This window comes from Salvelinus fontinalis, chromosome 17 (genome assembly GCF_029448725.1).
Source record: "Salvelinus fontinalis isolate EN_2023a chromosome 17, ASM2944872v1, whole genome shotgun sequence".
Taxonomy (NCBI): domain Eukaryota; kingdom Metazoa; phylum Chordata; class Actinopteri; order Salmoniformes; family Salmonidae; genus Salvelinus; species Salvelinus fontinalis.
In genome coordinates, this window is record NC_074681.1 from 11,990,342 (window position 1) to 12,004,985 (window position 14,644).

The 14,644-nt window shown below is 39.9% G+C and overlaps 2 protein-coding genes across 2 annotated transcripts; one reads left to right on the forward strand and one right to left on the reverse strand.

Annotated features, from left to right (window-relative positions):
• Positions 1-3,157: 3,157 nt before the first annotated feature.
• LOC129813698 (HIG1 domain family member 1A, mitochondrial-like) lies at positions 3,158-7,306 on the reverse strand. The gene is made up of 4 exons (XM_055866124.1): positions 7,176-7,306; positions 6,590-6,664; positions 5,700-5,834; positions 3,158-4,975 (listed from the first exon to the last, which is right to left on the reverse strand). The coding sequence occupies exons 2-4, from the start codon at positions 6,657-6,659 to the stop codon at positions 4,884-4,886; spliced, it is 297 nt and encodes a 98-aa protein (XP_055722099.1). The 5' UTR covers positions 6,660-6,664; positions 7,176-7,306; the 3' UTR covers positions 3,158-4,883.
• Positions 7,307-8,127: 821 nt separating this feature from the next.
• LOC129813697 (atypical chemokine receptor 2) lies at positions 8,128-9,959 on the forward strand. Its single transcript, XM_055866122.1, has 2 exons — positions 8,128-8,504; positions 8,613-9,959. The coding sequence occupies exon 2, from the start codon at positions 8,628-8,630 to the stop codon at positions 9,744-9,746; it is 1,119 nt and encodes a 372-aa protein (XP_055722097.1). The 5' UTR covers positions 8,128-8,504; positions 8,613-8,627; the 3' UTR covers positions 9,747-9,959.
• Positions 9,960-14,644: the final 4,685 nt, after the last annotated feature.

Consider the following 14,644-nt stretch of genomic DNA (forward strand, 5'->3'; position numbering starts at 1 on the left):
ATCAAATCAAATGTTATTAGTCACATGCGCCGAATACAACAGGTGTAGACCTTACAGTGAAATGCTTCCTTACGAGCCCCTAACCCACAATGCAGTTTAAAAAAAATATGAGTAAGTGTAACAGTATAACTTTAAACCGTCCCCTCGCCCCGACACGGGCGCGAACCAGGGACCCTCTGCACACATCGACAACAGTCACCCACGAAGCAGCGTTACCCATCGCTCCACAAAAGCCACGGCCCTTGCAAAGCAAGGGGCAACACTACTTAAGTCTCAGAGCAAGTGACGTAACTGATTGAAATGCTACTAGCGCGTACCCGCTAACTAGCTAGCCATTTCACATCCGTTACACTCACCCCCCTTTCAACCTCCTCCTTTTCCGCAGCAACCAGTGATCCGGGTCAACAGCATCAATGTAACAGTATAACTTTAAACCGTCCCCTCGCCCCGACACGGGCGCGAACCAGGGACCCTCTGCACACATCGACAACAGTCACCCACGAAGCAGCGTTACCCATCGCTCCACAAAAGCCACGGCCCTTGCAAAGCAAGGGGCAACACTACTTAAGTCTCAGAGCAAGTGACGTAACTGATTGAAATGCTACTAGCGCGTACCCGCTAACTAGCTAGCCATTTCACATCCGTTACATAAGAATAAGAAATAAAAGTAACAAGTAATTAAAGAGCAGCAGTAAAATAACAATAGCGACACTATACACAGTGGGGTACCGGTACAGAGTCAGTGTGCGGGGGCACCGGTAAGTTGTAAGTTGAGGTAATATGTACATGTAGGTAGAATTATTAGAGTGACTGGAGGGGGGCGGGCAATGCAAATAGTCTGGGTAGCCATTTGATTAGATGTTCAGGAGTCTTATGTCTTGGAGCTAGAAGATGTTGAGAAGCCTCTTGGACCCAGATTTGCCGCTCCGGTACCGCTTGCCGTGCGGTAGCAGAGAGAACAGTCTATGACTAGGGTGGCTGGAGTCTTTGACAATTTTTAGGGCCTTCCTCTGACACCGCCGGGTATAGAGGTCCTGGATAGCAGGAAGATAGACCTCAGTGATGAACTGGGCCGTACGCACTACCCTCTGTAGTGCCTTGCGGTTGGAGGCCGAACAGTTGCCATACCAGGCAGTGATGCAACCAGTCAGGATGCTTTCGATGGTGCAGCTGTTGAACCTTTTGAGGATCTGAGAACCCATGCCAAATCTTTTCAGTCTACTGAGGGGGAATAGGTTTTGTCGTGCCCTCTTCACGACTGTCTTGGTGTGCTTGGACCATGTTAATTTGTTGGTGATGTGGACACCAAGGAACTTGAAGCTCTCAACCTGCTCCCCCTGCCGGTCAAGGTCTTCACCCTCCCCTGCCAGATCCACAACCCCCACTGCTGTCTCTAATGATGGTTCAAGATCCACCAGTTTACACTCCTCTTCCACTACCTCTACTGCAGGCCCTGGCTCCACTCCTCTCTCAGACAGTTCATCTAGAGGTGGGGGGACAGGGAGGACAACTAGGCCTCAACAGAGAAGATGGAGGAGCAGAGGTAGAGGCACTGGAACCAGCACTGGAACCAGCACAACAGAGGGAGATGAACCTGAGGACAGATGGCACACAAGCATTGAAGATTATGTGGACCCAGGTTCAATTGGATGTCCTTTGACACACGACAGTGTTTGAGAGCGGTTGATATTGTAGAAATTGTGTTTTTACAGTGACCAATAACTTTTAGGCATATTCAATGTGTAATAGCAATGTATTTCCCTAATTTACATACTTAGGACACTTTGGAGAGGTTGAGGGGACACTTGGATATGTCCCTTGACCGCAGCTAATACCCATTACTAAAACATCTGTAAAGTTCAAGCTGTTGTGTCTATCAATCCCATTTTTTCCAGAAGTTTTAGATTTTTTGTGGAAGCCATCTGATGTGTTTCCAGCTTTATTCATCAATAATTGACTTACATGTTGTCCAAAAAACAGTTTGTGTGTGCTTGAACTTGTGTGATCTGAACTGTGCCATTCCTATCTATGTTCTGATCATTACTTTATAATCTCCCAGATGATTTATTTCTAATGACACCAAGTTTATGCATGTCCTTATGTAACTGCTCATTAAAAGCACTTACATTTGGGTATGTCTATTTAGGCGGAAATCTACATTTTTGCCATTACATTTAAGAGGTTTTAAGCTAGCTAGTTACTGTTATGTTGTAGCTAAACGCGGAACTAATTAACATCTGCTTCCTGTTATAACATCTAATGCTAAGAAGGTTGTTTAAAATGAAGATATCTGTGATTATAAGCTTGTTTTGGGGTCAGTGCTTTTTAGGATCATTGTCCCAGGACATAGACATGTCCTTATATGGGCAGAAAGTTTACATGCTTGTTAATCTAACTGCGCTGTCCAATTTACAGTAGCTATTACAGTGAGGGGAAAAAATACCATGCTATTGTTTGAGGAGAGTGCACAACAAAACTTTATCACGGCAACTGGTTTGATACATTTACCTCTGAAGGTAAATAATGTACTTACATTCAGTAATCTTGCTCTGATTTGTCATCCTGAGGGTCCCAGAGATAAAATATAGCATAGTTTTGTTTGATAAAATCCATTTTTATATTCAAATGTAAGAACGGGTTCTACAGTTTGTGCTGTGTCTGGGTATGTCATTTTAGACAAATTTTAAAAAAGGGGTCCGATTCTTAAGAGGTTTTAACCCTTAACCATCTTGAATTTTAACTTCAACGGTAGTGTGGACGTCCCCCACGGATCCCGATTGGCATGGACTGTCGTTTTGGTAGTGGCGACGCACTTCCTACTCCCATCGAATGCTATCATTTCCATGGCAACGTGCTCTTCCTTGGAGGCACGCACGGCGCAAGAGGTCAACAGGCGGGGAGAGGACCAGGCCCCGTGTCCAGTCTGATGTTTTTGCCAGACATACTGGATGATCAAATCATAGACATACAGTAGACCTACGTCATTCAATCAAACACATGACCATTTTGATTTGGCAACCTGTGTGCCGGTGCATTCAGCATTATCAGTTATTATTGAAACCCATAATAATCCAAAGTACATTAGAATGAGTGTGATGAAGTGGGTTAATATTGTTTTCTGACTGATTTCCTAAAGTAATATTGTCATACACAACACTTAATAATAATTTGTATTTATTTCACACACTATTGTTGATGAATATGTTCCAGTGCACTCAACATTGGGAGAGAGAATGACTTATAACATAGATAGTAAAAATATCATCAGTTTGTAGACAATGCCTTAAATGCAGTTCCATCAAAGTTATGATTATAGGCCCACTGACCAATTACTTACTCTGTATAAACAATTCAGCCATTAGCTGTGTGAGACCACTTTATTACAGAATATCAATTTATCTTTCCATCAGAAAACAAAAATCACACAAGGATATCTTTTGAGATCCTGATTTAGGTAGTCCGAGTGCCAGACTAATAGAGTGTGTTAGCCTCTCCTATTATCAGGTCACAGGTCACTACCACCTATTAGGGGGATGCTTTATTGCACTCATAAGTAAAGGCCATTTGACAATAGTAAGGTGCAACACATTTTTCATTGGTAAAATGCAATACATAAAGATGTACTAGGCAGATATCGCTCCGCCATTTCCTGGTTGCTAAATCGTAAAAATTCTAATAGTTTGTCTAATTTCAGTGTATGTGACAAAACAAGCAAGTATAGTGTAGAGAATCATTGTACCGTCTAAACTGCTGTGAAATGTATTTACACACAGGCAAAAATATTGTATGTTCAGCTGTTTGAAGCTGGTACACAAAACCGAAAGTAAAAGTTGCAAAAATTAAACTTAAAAGTGGAAAGCATAGAAATAGTGCACATAGAACAGATCTACCGCTAGACTTGCTGTCAATGAGTGACAAATCGATTACTCACATTTCTATGTGAATTTTGTCAGGTCACCAAAAAAGTTACACATTGCAGCTTTAATAATAGAGTGAATCTAAATAATGTAACAATCAACCAATAAAATAAACAAATACAATAAAATATCCTTCCAAAGGAAATCCAGAAAAGCATTGAGTGACGATTGGAATAGTGGTTGTTGACCAAGACCTGTGTGTCCTAATAACAGCTGGTTGTCTTGTACCAACAGTCACTTCAACTCAAACTACCTAATAGCCTTTGCTGATCCAGAGCATGTTATATAGCCCTCAAACTCAACTCTGGACCTCAAAGCCAGTTCCACTGTATTTTTTCATTGTTCCCCTTTAGTCAGAGGCTGGGACAATAGGTGCGTGCAATTAATTGTCAGGTAGAATAGAACCAGCAGGCTTCGGACCTTGTAGGGTAAGAGTACCCGTTTTATAGCATCAAATGGCTGTTTGCTCCTCATTTGATAACCAGATGTAACTAACATCCTTAGCAATAAATATTTCATACAACATGACAAAATATTGGGATGTTGTTCTCTTAAAATCTAAAACTATTTTTTAGAATGTGAGTTTCCACTACCACTTGTCCTCTAGTCAACCAAGTACCTTCAACAGACTTGCATTCACAATAATCTCATATATCATGTTTTGTGTGTCACTAAGCTGCAATACCATCTCAGGCAGTTACAGTTGGCTCATATCTATGTCTCATCAAAGTGACAACCCTCAGGAAACACACACAAAACTGAGTTGAGGTAAGGCACGGCATCTTCGTATAAAAAGAGTGCAGTAAACATTCTTGTTGAGTGAGAATTCCTTAAAACTATCTAGTACATTAAGAGGTGTGTTATATGTGGGAAAGATGTGTAGATATACAACTTATGGCAAACTGAGATAATATTAAGGGGACATACAAAATATAAATCCAAAAGAGTCCATATTAATTTATCGGGTTATTTGTGTTGAAATGCAGTCTGCTGTTGCAATGCCTTCAGTTCTTCTCTTGGCTTCACAATGTAGTCTTTGTACATGGAATAAATGACACCTGAAAAACAGAGGGAAGAAAATGTTAACTAAAGATAATTTCCAAAACTGGTAAATAAAATTACATTGTATTGGAGCTGCTGTAACTATCAAATAAGAAAGTGTACATTTCATACGGTAAACTTTTTCATGTAACATAGCAACATAATGACAACATCTGCAGGGTGAAAGGCTTTCAGACTAGTTTATATCTAGAATAATAATGTATCAAAATAACAGTTTCCACATCCTGTGCGATCTGATCAGTAGCCAAATCTGTTTTGGGACAGATACATTTCGCCAGAAACCTTACAACACTGTGCAAAAATATTTCAATTTGGCATGTGCCAGAAAACTGGTGCCTGCAACGTTAAATAACATTACAACCTCATCCAATCACAATGTGGACACATGACACATTTAAAGGTCATGTGTGAACACAAAGGTATTTTATCAAATACAGATTTCAAGTTTAATACCAGTGGGGTGTTCCAGAAAGCAGGACCATTAAATTACCCAGCAAACTTTGATAAATATAGCTCTTGATTTTCTAAATTATTTAGAATGCTAAACTTGAATATGGGTTGTTGGTTGTCGAGTCAATTATTTAAAGTTAATATTTCTCAAATATGAAGTTATTTCATTATTTTTGGGACAGTTAGCTACCTGGCTTACTTATTGATCCTGCTTTCTGGAACAGCCCCTAGGTGTCAACAGGGTCCAACAGCCTGTAATACTGTACATACCAATGGTCATAGCTCCCACCACAAATCCTTGGGCCATAACACGCATGTGGATAAGGTGCACTGACATCTTCATGTCTCCACGGCTCTTCAACTTGTAAAGTCTGTAGCCCACAATGGAAAAGAATCCTGCCATCCCTAAAAAAAAAAAAAAAAAAAAAAAAAAATTGTACACAATATTTTTTTTATTTCACCTTTATTTAACCAGGTAGGCTAGTTGAGAACAAGTTCTCATTTACAATTGCGACCTGGCCAAGATAAAGCATAGCAGTGTGAAGAGACAACAACACAGAGTTACACAATATAAAGGACTGGGCATATAGGACAATGGCAATTGAAGACATACAGTCAATATCTACATCAATAAAAAACAAAAAACAAACAATTTGCAGGTCCATAAAGGTGCATGAGAAAACTATGATGGATATGGGCTACAGGTGTGGTTGTGTGTGCTGTGTATATAAATTATTGGTAGTATACACTAGATGACTGACATGGGGCACTGTTTAAAGCCACCATCTTGGCAATCCCCTACCGTTGTAAAAAATATTTTCGAAGCAATGGAAATGAATTTGTCAATGTCTACATTTGTTTTTGCCACGTTCATTCTATTACAGAGACTTTAATGCATACTTTTACATATTATGTGAGCTAAAAATAATTTTAAACATTTTCCTTAAAGTATAATTTTTATAAAGTTCTAATGTCACTGTCCGCACTACAACAACAAAATACTTAATACATGCAATTTTGTCCTTGAAACATTTAATTGAAACACTAGAATTCCAACTTTCATTACTATGGAGACTGCTTCTTCTGGGGAGTGACAATATGGCCAATACATTGCATCAGCAATCCAGGGTTTACATACAACAACATTTTATACTACTCACCTATTGGGACAAAGGGATTCTCCTTCACCTTTCGCATAAACTTAGATTCTTCTTCGTCATATGCAGACATCTTGGCTGAAACCAGAAAATTATAATTACTCAGAGGTACTGTACTTTATAACATAAGTCTACCAAAGACGTTATTCACAATGATTGTCTCACTACATCAACGACACAGATAATTACATTAAATAGGCTATTAGCAGTAATATTATTGGAAAATATTGGGACATACTTATAGGTCTCAGTAGGCCTATTTGAGCTTGTAAAACCAATAATACAATAACTTGAAGTAGAAGTTCGGATATCAGTAACATGGTGTTCTCTTGGAAAATACAGCAAAACGTCGATATATTTCAAGGACTGTTAGGATGTAACCTAATAGTTAATATCAGAGATTAAAGCAATGTGATAATGTAATACGGAATAACATTATAATTCATTCATTTTGGCCTAGCTATATAAGAGTTCCCACGTCGATGACACTTTTGAATGAAGGTCAAAGGAAACTGTTTCATAGTAAATATCACTTGTCATACCCTAAATAAAGACAACATCCGACATTAGAATGAACATTTATTCTTACCGTTTTGTCAAACTTCTATTGAAGATAATGGATCCGGACTGATTCTGTATGCGCTACACAGCAAATAGACACTGCGCTGTCCTTACATTGAGCAACTCAAACAGCAGTCCAAAATGAGGTAAAATTTTCACACACATGTGACGTAGGCTGTCTTTTTCCATTGAATTATCTCACACGTTTAGCCAATAAAAACCTCTCAACCTTTTTAAAATTAATTTGTTCAATCTCTTGATTATTATGTCTTGTTTATGGTACATTTTATTATGGTACATTTATTTATTATTCCCTGGAAAATAATAAACTAGAGCTGCAAATAAACTAAGTCGTTCACAGAAGAAAATCTGTATGAATTGTAGTACGGGGGGATTACAAAATCGGTTATAACAGAGCATATACCTCCAAATAAAACGTGTTTATTAACTCCGAGATACACATGTGTACGTATGTATTTAAGGATCAGAGTATACATTTATTTTTGAGCTACTTACATTTACACTTACATAAACGTCGTTTTAAAGTTTATTGAAACGCCATTTCCCAGAGTGCAAAACCAAACGGGGGGGGGGGGGCGTGGTGTTTTAAAATAGCTTGTCTCATCCGATGTGCGGATTCGCCACGTGCTAGAACAGAATGTGCCCTAGTTATTTTGCATCTCGTGCTGTGAATCGATTTCCATTAAATTATTATTTTATACAACTCAAATATCTATCATAGGTCTATAGACATTGATAGAATTGACTAAAAACACAGGTGGTTCATGTTTTAAATATTCAAAATAATAAACGTCTATACCCTATCTATACATAAAATAGAATCAAGTTAGGTCTATAGAGGTATAGGTCTAGAGGTAAATCGTTGAGTCATTGAGTTCAAACCTATAAACCTATAATTTAATTCAGATGTTTCCAAGAGGGTCTATAGTGGATTTTTGTTGCATTGGAAATAGAGTTTTTAAATTACATCCTGTCATGTGATAGGATACTCTAAAGGGGCAAAACATCAACATAGTATCTTGTGACATGTTTAAATAGAGGTTTTAACTATCCATTATCAATTTCTATGAACTTATTCCACAAATATGCTGTTTGATAAGTTCAGATTTTGAGTTTCCATTAAGAGTTAAAAAAAACACAGGATTTGACATACCTCTTATTTGTAAGAGGAAGAGGTAATGACAAATACCAGGAAACAGGAATGCCTTCTTACTTCAGACGAACTGCTTACTTTGTCATACCTATAGTGCTTATTACTTAAAGGCACTTTTGTATTGCTGGAACAGAACCTTTACTACTGGCTTTTAGGATTTCAGAAACACTTTTGTTTCCAGAGGTAAGCCTACTCTTTTGCATGCATAAAACATCATAGAGGAATGTTGTTTCTTCTTCTTGATGGTATATCATCTGTCTGAAGTCTGTATTTCACATTTCTCCTCCTTAGATATACAACAGGATAATGGATTTAAACATCTCAGAACTGAGTGATGATTATAATTACAGCCATTATTATGATTATGGAGATGAACCATTGGACGGCTTTGGACTTTGTGAAAAGGCACACGTCAAAGTATTTGGAAGAATTTTTCTACCCGTCTCTTACATTATCATTTGCACCCTCAGCATTATAGTAAATATACTTTTTATTTCAACTTTAATCAAATCCAAACATCATAGAAAAACATTTCCTATGAGTATGGCGATTTCTGATATGTTGTTTGCATTAACACTCCCTTTTTGGGCAGTATATGCCCATAATGAATGGATATTTGGCAATGATTCCTGCAAGACAGTTACTGCGATTTACATCACTACTTTGTACAGCAGTATCCTGTTCATCACTTGTATAAGTGTGGATAGGTATTTAAGTGTAGTATGGACTCTTTCCAACTGGAACCACTGTACACCTATGGAAAACACCTTAGTGTGCTTTGTGGTGTGGAGCCTCTCCATCTTAGCAGCAGCTCCACATTGGACCTTCGTTCAGGAACAAGAGTTTCACGGCCAGAAGATTTGCATGTACCCTTTTGGAGAGGAAAATCACTTGCCTCTGTGGAAGATTCTCATGAAGTTTCAGCTGAACGTCTTTGGGTTTCTCACACCTTTTCTGATCATGCTCTTCTGCTACCTGCGAGTCTGCTGTGCTGTAGCGAAGGTTAAAGTGGGACCGAGACGAAAGAGTCTGAAATTGGTCATGATAGTTGTTGTGGTATTTTTTGTGTTATGGTTCCCGTACAACATTGTGTCCTTTTTACACTCCTTGCAACACTTGCATGTGATTTCTAATTGTGCCACAAGCCTACATCTGGATTTCGCCATTCAGGTTACAGAGGTCATTGCCTATAGCCATGGTTTTGTAAATCCCATTGTGTATGCCTTTGTCAACAAGAGGATTTGGAAGGGCTTTGCTAAGATGTGTGGGGGGAAATGCAGAAGAAGAACCAGTGATGAGTATGTGCTGGAGTGCTCCGATAGTACAAAGTCCATGTCAGTTCAGAGTGGAGTGATAGAGTTACAAGCAGTTCAGAGCTACCTAGAGAATAATACTCATCAATCAATAAACACAGAGCAGAGATAATCCTCCATAAGAGTTGAAATGGTTTTGCACAAATAACTGTTTACATTAGGACATGTTAACTATACCTGGGGAGTTAATTGGATTATTTACTATCACTCTCTATTTACAGTGTGTTTGTGTCCTTCTATTCCTTGTATTCATATACAGTATATCATTGTACAAATAGGGGGGGTATATTGGCAAAATACATGACAATAAAGATGTTTAATTTTTGAGCAGTTTTTTTGCTATCACACAGTGTACTGAAAAAAAATAAAGAAATAAAATAAAGTCACTCAGCATATGTGTGACACCAGTTAAACCTCTTGGCTATCTTACAAGGATAAAGTGGTGTCCTCCCTTCCTGTAACTCAGTTTCATAATGCCAGTACAGATTTTCTTTTTTATCAGGGCTATGTACAATGCATTTGAAAAGTGTTCAGACCTTTTGACTTTTTCCACATTTTGTTACCTTACAGCCTTATTCTAAAATTGCTTAAATTATTTTTTCCTCATAAATCTACACACAATGCCCCATAATGACAAAACAAAAACAGGTTTTTAGAAATGTTTGCAAATGTAAAAAACAGAAATACCTTATTTACATAAGTATTCAGATCCTTTGTTATGAGACTCAAAATTGAGCTCAGGTGCATCCTGTTTCCATTGATCATCCTTGAGATGTTTCTACAACTTGATTGGAGTCCACCTGTGGTAAATTCAATTGATTGGACATGATTTGGAAAGGCACACACCTATCTACACTGCTCAAAAAAATAAAGGGAACACTTAAACAACACAATGTAACTCCAAGTCAATCACACTTCTGTGAAATCAAACTGTCCACTTAGGAAGCAACACTGATTGACAATAAATTTCACATGCTGTTGTGCAAATGGAATAGACAAAAGGTGGAAATTATAGGCAATTAGCAAGACACCCCCCAAAACAGGAGTGATTCTGCAGGTGGTGACCACAGATCACTTCTCAGTTCCTATGCTTCCTGGCTGATGTTTTGGTCACTTTTGAATGCTGGCGGTGCTCTCACTCAAGTGGTAGCATGAGACGGAGTCTACAACCCACACAAGTGGCTCAGGTAGTGCAGTTCATCCAGGATGGCACATCAATGCGAACTGTGGCAAAAATGTTTGCTGTGTCTGTCAGCGTAGTGTCCAGAGCATGCAGGCGCTACCAGGAGACAGGCCAGTACATCAGGAGACGTGGAGGAGGCCGTAGGAGGGCAACAACCCAGCAGCAGGACCGGTACCTCCGCCTTAGTGCAAGGAGGTGCACTGCCAGAGCCCTGCAAAATGACCTCCAGCAGGCCACAAATGTGCATGTGTCTGCTCAAACGGTCAGAAACAGACTCCATGAGGGTGGTCTGAGGGCCCGACGTCCACAGGTGGGGGTTGTGCTTACAGCCCAACACCGTGCAGGACGTTTCGCATTTGCCAGAGAACACCAAGATTGGCAAATTCGCCACTGGCGCCCTGTGCTCTTCACAGATGAAAGCAGGTTCACACTGAGCACATGAGCACATGTGACAGACGTGACAGAGTCTGGAGACGCCGTGGAGAACGTTCTGCTGCCTGCAACATCCTCCAGCATGACCGGTTTGGCGATGGGTCAGTCATGGTGTGGGGTGGTATTTCTTTGTGGGGCCGCACAGCCCTCCATGTGCTCGCCAGAGGTAGCCTGACTGCCATTAGGTACCGAGATGAGATCCTCAAACCCCTTGTGAGACCATATGCTGACACATGCACATTTGTGGCCTGCTGGAGGTCATTTTGCAGGGCTCTGGCAGTGCACCTCCTTGCACTAAGGCGGAGGTACCGGTCCTGCTGCTGGGTTGTTGCCCTCCTACGGCCTCCTCCACGTCTCCTGATGTACTGGCCTGTCTCCTGGTAGTGCCTGCATGCTCTGGACACTACGCTGACAGACACAGCAAACCTTTTTGCCACAGTTCGCATTGATGTGCCATCCTGGATGAACTGCACTACCTGAGCCACTTGTGTGGGTTGTAGACTCCGTCTCATGCTACCACTTGAGTGAGAGCACCGCCAGCATTCAAAAGTGACCAAAACATCAGCCAGGAAGCATAGGAACTGAGAAGTGGTCTGTGGTCACCACCTGCAGAATCACTCCTGTTTTGGGGGGTGTCTTGCTAATTGCCTATAATTTCCACCTTTTGTCTATTCCATTTGCACAACAGCATGTGAAATTTATTGTCAATCAGTGTTGCTTCCTAAGTGGACAGTTTGATTTCACAGAAGTGTGATTGACTTGGAGTTACATTGTGTTGTTTAAGTGTTCCCTTTATTTTTTTGAGCAGTGTATATAAGTTCTGACAGTTGACAGTGCATGTCAGAGCAAAAACCAAGCCATGAAGTCGAAGGAATTGTCTGTACAGGATTGTGTCGAGGGACAGATCTGGGGAAGGGTACCAAAACATTTCTGCAGCATTGACGGTCCCCAAGAACACAGTGGCCTTCATCATTCTTAAATGGAAGAAATTTGGAACCACCAAGACTTCCTAGAGCTGGCCTCCCGGACAAACTGAGCAATAAAATTGGGGGAGAAGGGCCTTAGTCAGTTCCTCTGGGAAGATGGGAGAACCTTACAGAAGGACAACCATCTCTGCAGCACTCTACCAATCAGGCCTTTATGGTAGAGTGGCCAGACGGAAGCTACTCCTCAGTAAAAGACACATGACAGCCCGCTTGGAGTTTGCCAAAAGGCACCTAAAGGACTCAGACAATTTGAAACAACAAGATTGAACTCTTTGGCCTGAATGCCAAGCGTCACGTCTGGAGGAAACCTGGCACCATCCCTAATAAGCATGGTGGTGGCAGCATCCTGCGGTGGGGATGTTTTTCAGCAGCAGGAACTGGGAGACTAGTCAGGAACAAGGGAAAGATGAACGGAGCAAATTACAGAGCAATCCTTCATGGAGACATGCTCTAGAGCACTCAGGACCTCAGAGTGGGATGAAGATTCACCTTCCAACAGGACAATAACCCTAAGCACACAGACAAGTCTCTGAATGTCTTTGAGTGGTCCAGCCACAGCCTGGACTTGAACAAGATCTAACATCCTCTGGAGAGACCTGAAAAAAGCTTTGCAAGGGGTCTGAATACTTTCCGAATGCACTGTATCTAGGTAGAGGATATCTACCTTATTCAAGGAATATATGTATAAAACTGCTGAAAATCTCAATGTAGCCTATTGCATCAGATTTTAAATTTTTTGTTTAAAAGTAATTTGTCGCAGACTAATCCCGTGGAGGTACTTCTAAGGTCGTAGTGGAAAGAAAGCAACTTTGACCCATCAGACTTTCCACCCCAATTCCTGCCAGGACAGAACACAATCACTGAAAGTAGACCATATTGAACAATTCTAAAATATCTCCTAGAAGACTGTCAATAATATGAAAACAACATGGACCATAGTACTGTGACCCCTAATTCCTGACAGCAGGGCAAGACACAATCACTGATAAGTAGACCCAAAGAGATTGAACTACTCTAAAATATCTTCTAGATTAGAAGACAGTCAATAATATTCAAACCACATGGACCATTGTACTGGTCAAAAGTGGTGGTGTAGTAAAATAATGGTATTTTTTGGCCATATGACAAAAAAGCTCAGTTTTCCTTCAGATCCTTTTCAAAATAATGTGATTTCATATTCAGGGGTTATATTGTCAAGATACTGACAATAAAGATGTTTATTAGTTGAACTTTGCTATCACACAGTGTAATGAATATTACAAAATGTGGTTCTTACCATAATAGTTTATAAAACTGGTACAAATCTCAATGTAGCCTACAGCATTTTAATTTGTTATGTAAGTAATTTGTCACAGAGACATCTCAATTCCTGTTTCCCCAAGAGGTACTTCAATGTTCATCATAGGGGTATGAAACAAAACAGGAAGCAACTTTGACCCATCAGACTTTCCACTCCAATTCCTGCCAGGACACAATCCCTGACAAGTAGTCTCAAAGAGATTATACTACAACATGGAAACAACACGGACCATTTTTCTGTAACCCCTTTGTAAAGAAGAATGTATGATCAGTGGTGGTATAGATACACACGGCGAGGCGTGGCTTAACGTGACCACACACCCGAGTAGTGTACAGCAGTAGGGTATTCCCATTACCCCCATGTAAATAGTCAAACTTTGGCGGCATCCGCTGCAAACAACTGACACTTTTTGGTCGTTTCAATAAACGTTTTTTGCAGCCTCACATGTCGTTATTACGTGGCAGTCACAGCAACACATTATTTGCATGATACTTATTCTGCCACTCTAATCGTCTCTTTGGCTGATAATCGAGACGTAAATTCCATGCGACAGTCTATCTGTTCATGCTAATATTTTTACGTTTCGAATGAAAGTGCTTTAGGTATGATGTAGTTTGTTGATTAAGACGGCATGGAAGTATGAAGCATGACCAACCAAGCATATCCTAAATGTTTATAGAATTAATAAAAAATGAATACAGGAATTATCTGGTTATGAATAAAGTCATTAATTTCAGATAACGGAGTACCCTATGACTGTATCCTACTCGGGGGCGTGTTCACGTTAAGCCCTGCCTCGCTGTGTGTATCTATAGCAAAATAAATGTACACTATCATTCTTGGCCAGATGGCATGTCCCAAGAGAAAATAACTCAGTTTTCCTTTAGATTCTTTTCAAAATAATTTGATTTCATATACAAGGGTTATATTGTCAAGATACTGACAATAAAGATGTTTATTAGTTGAACTTTTCTATCACACAGTGTAATGAATAATACAAAAATTGTCACTCACCATAATAGTTTATAAAACTGGTACAAATCTCAATGTAGCCTACAGCATTTTAATTTGTTATGTAAGTAATTTGTCACAGAGACATCTCAATTCCT

Coding starts and splice junctions, on each gene's coding strand:
- LOC129813698 (XM_055866124.1), bottom strand. CDS start 6,659: ATGTCTGCATATGACGAAGAAGAATCTAAGTTTATGCGAAAGGTGAAG. Junction 5,835..6,589: donor GAATCCCTTTGTCCCAATAG/GTGAGTAGTATA, acceptor TTTTTTTTTTAG/GGATGGCAGGATTCTTTTCC. Junction 4,976..5,699: donor GGTGGGAGCTATGACCATTG/GTATGTACAGTA, acceptor TCTGTTTTTCAG/GTGTCATTTATTCCATGTAC.
- LOC129813697 (XM_055866122.1), top strand. CDS start 8,628: ATGGATTTAAACATCTCAGAACTGAGTGATGATTATAATTACAGCCAT.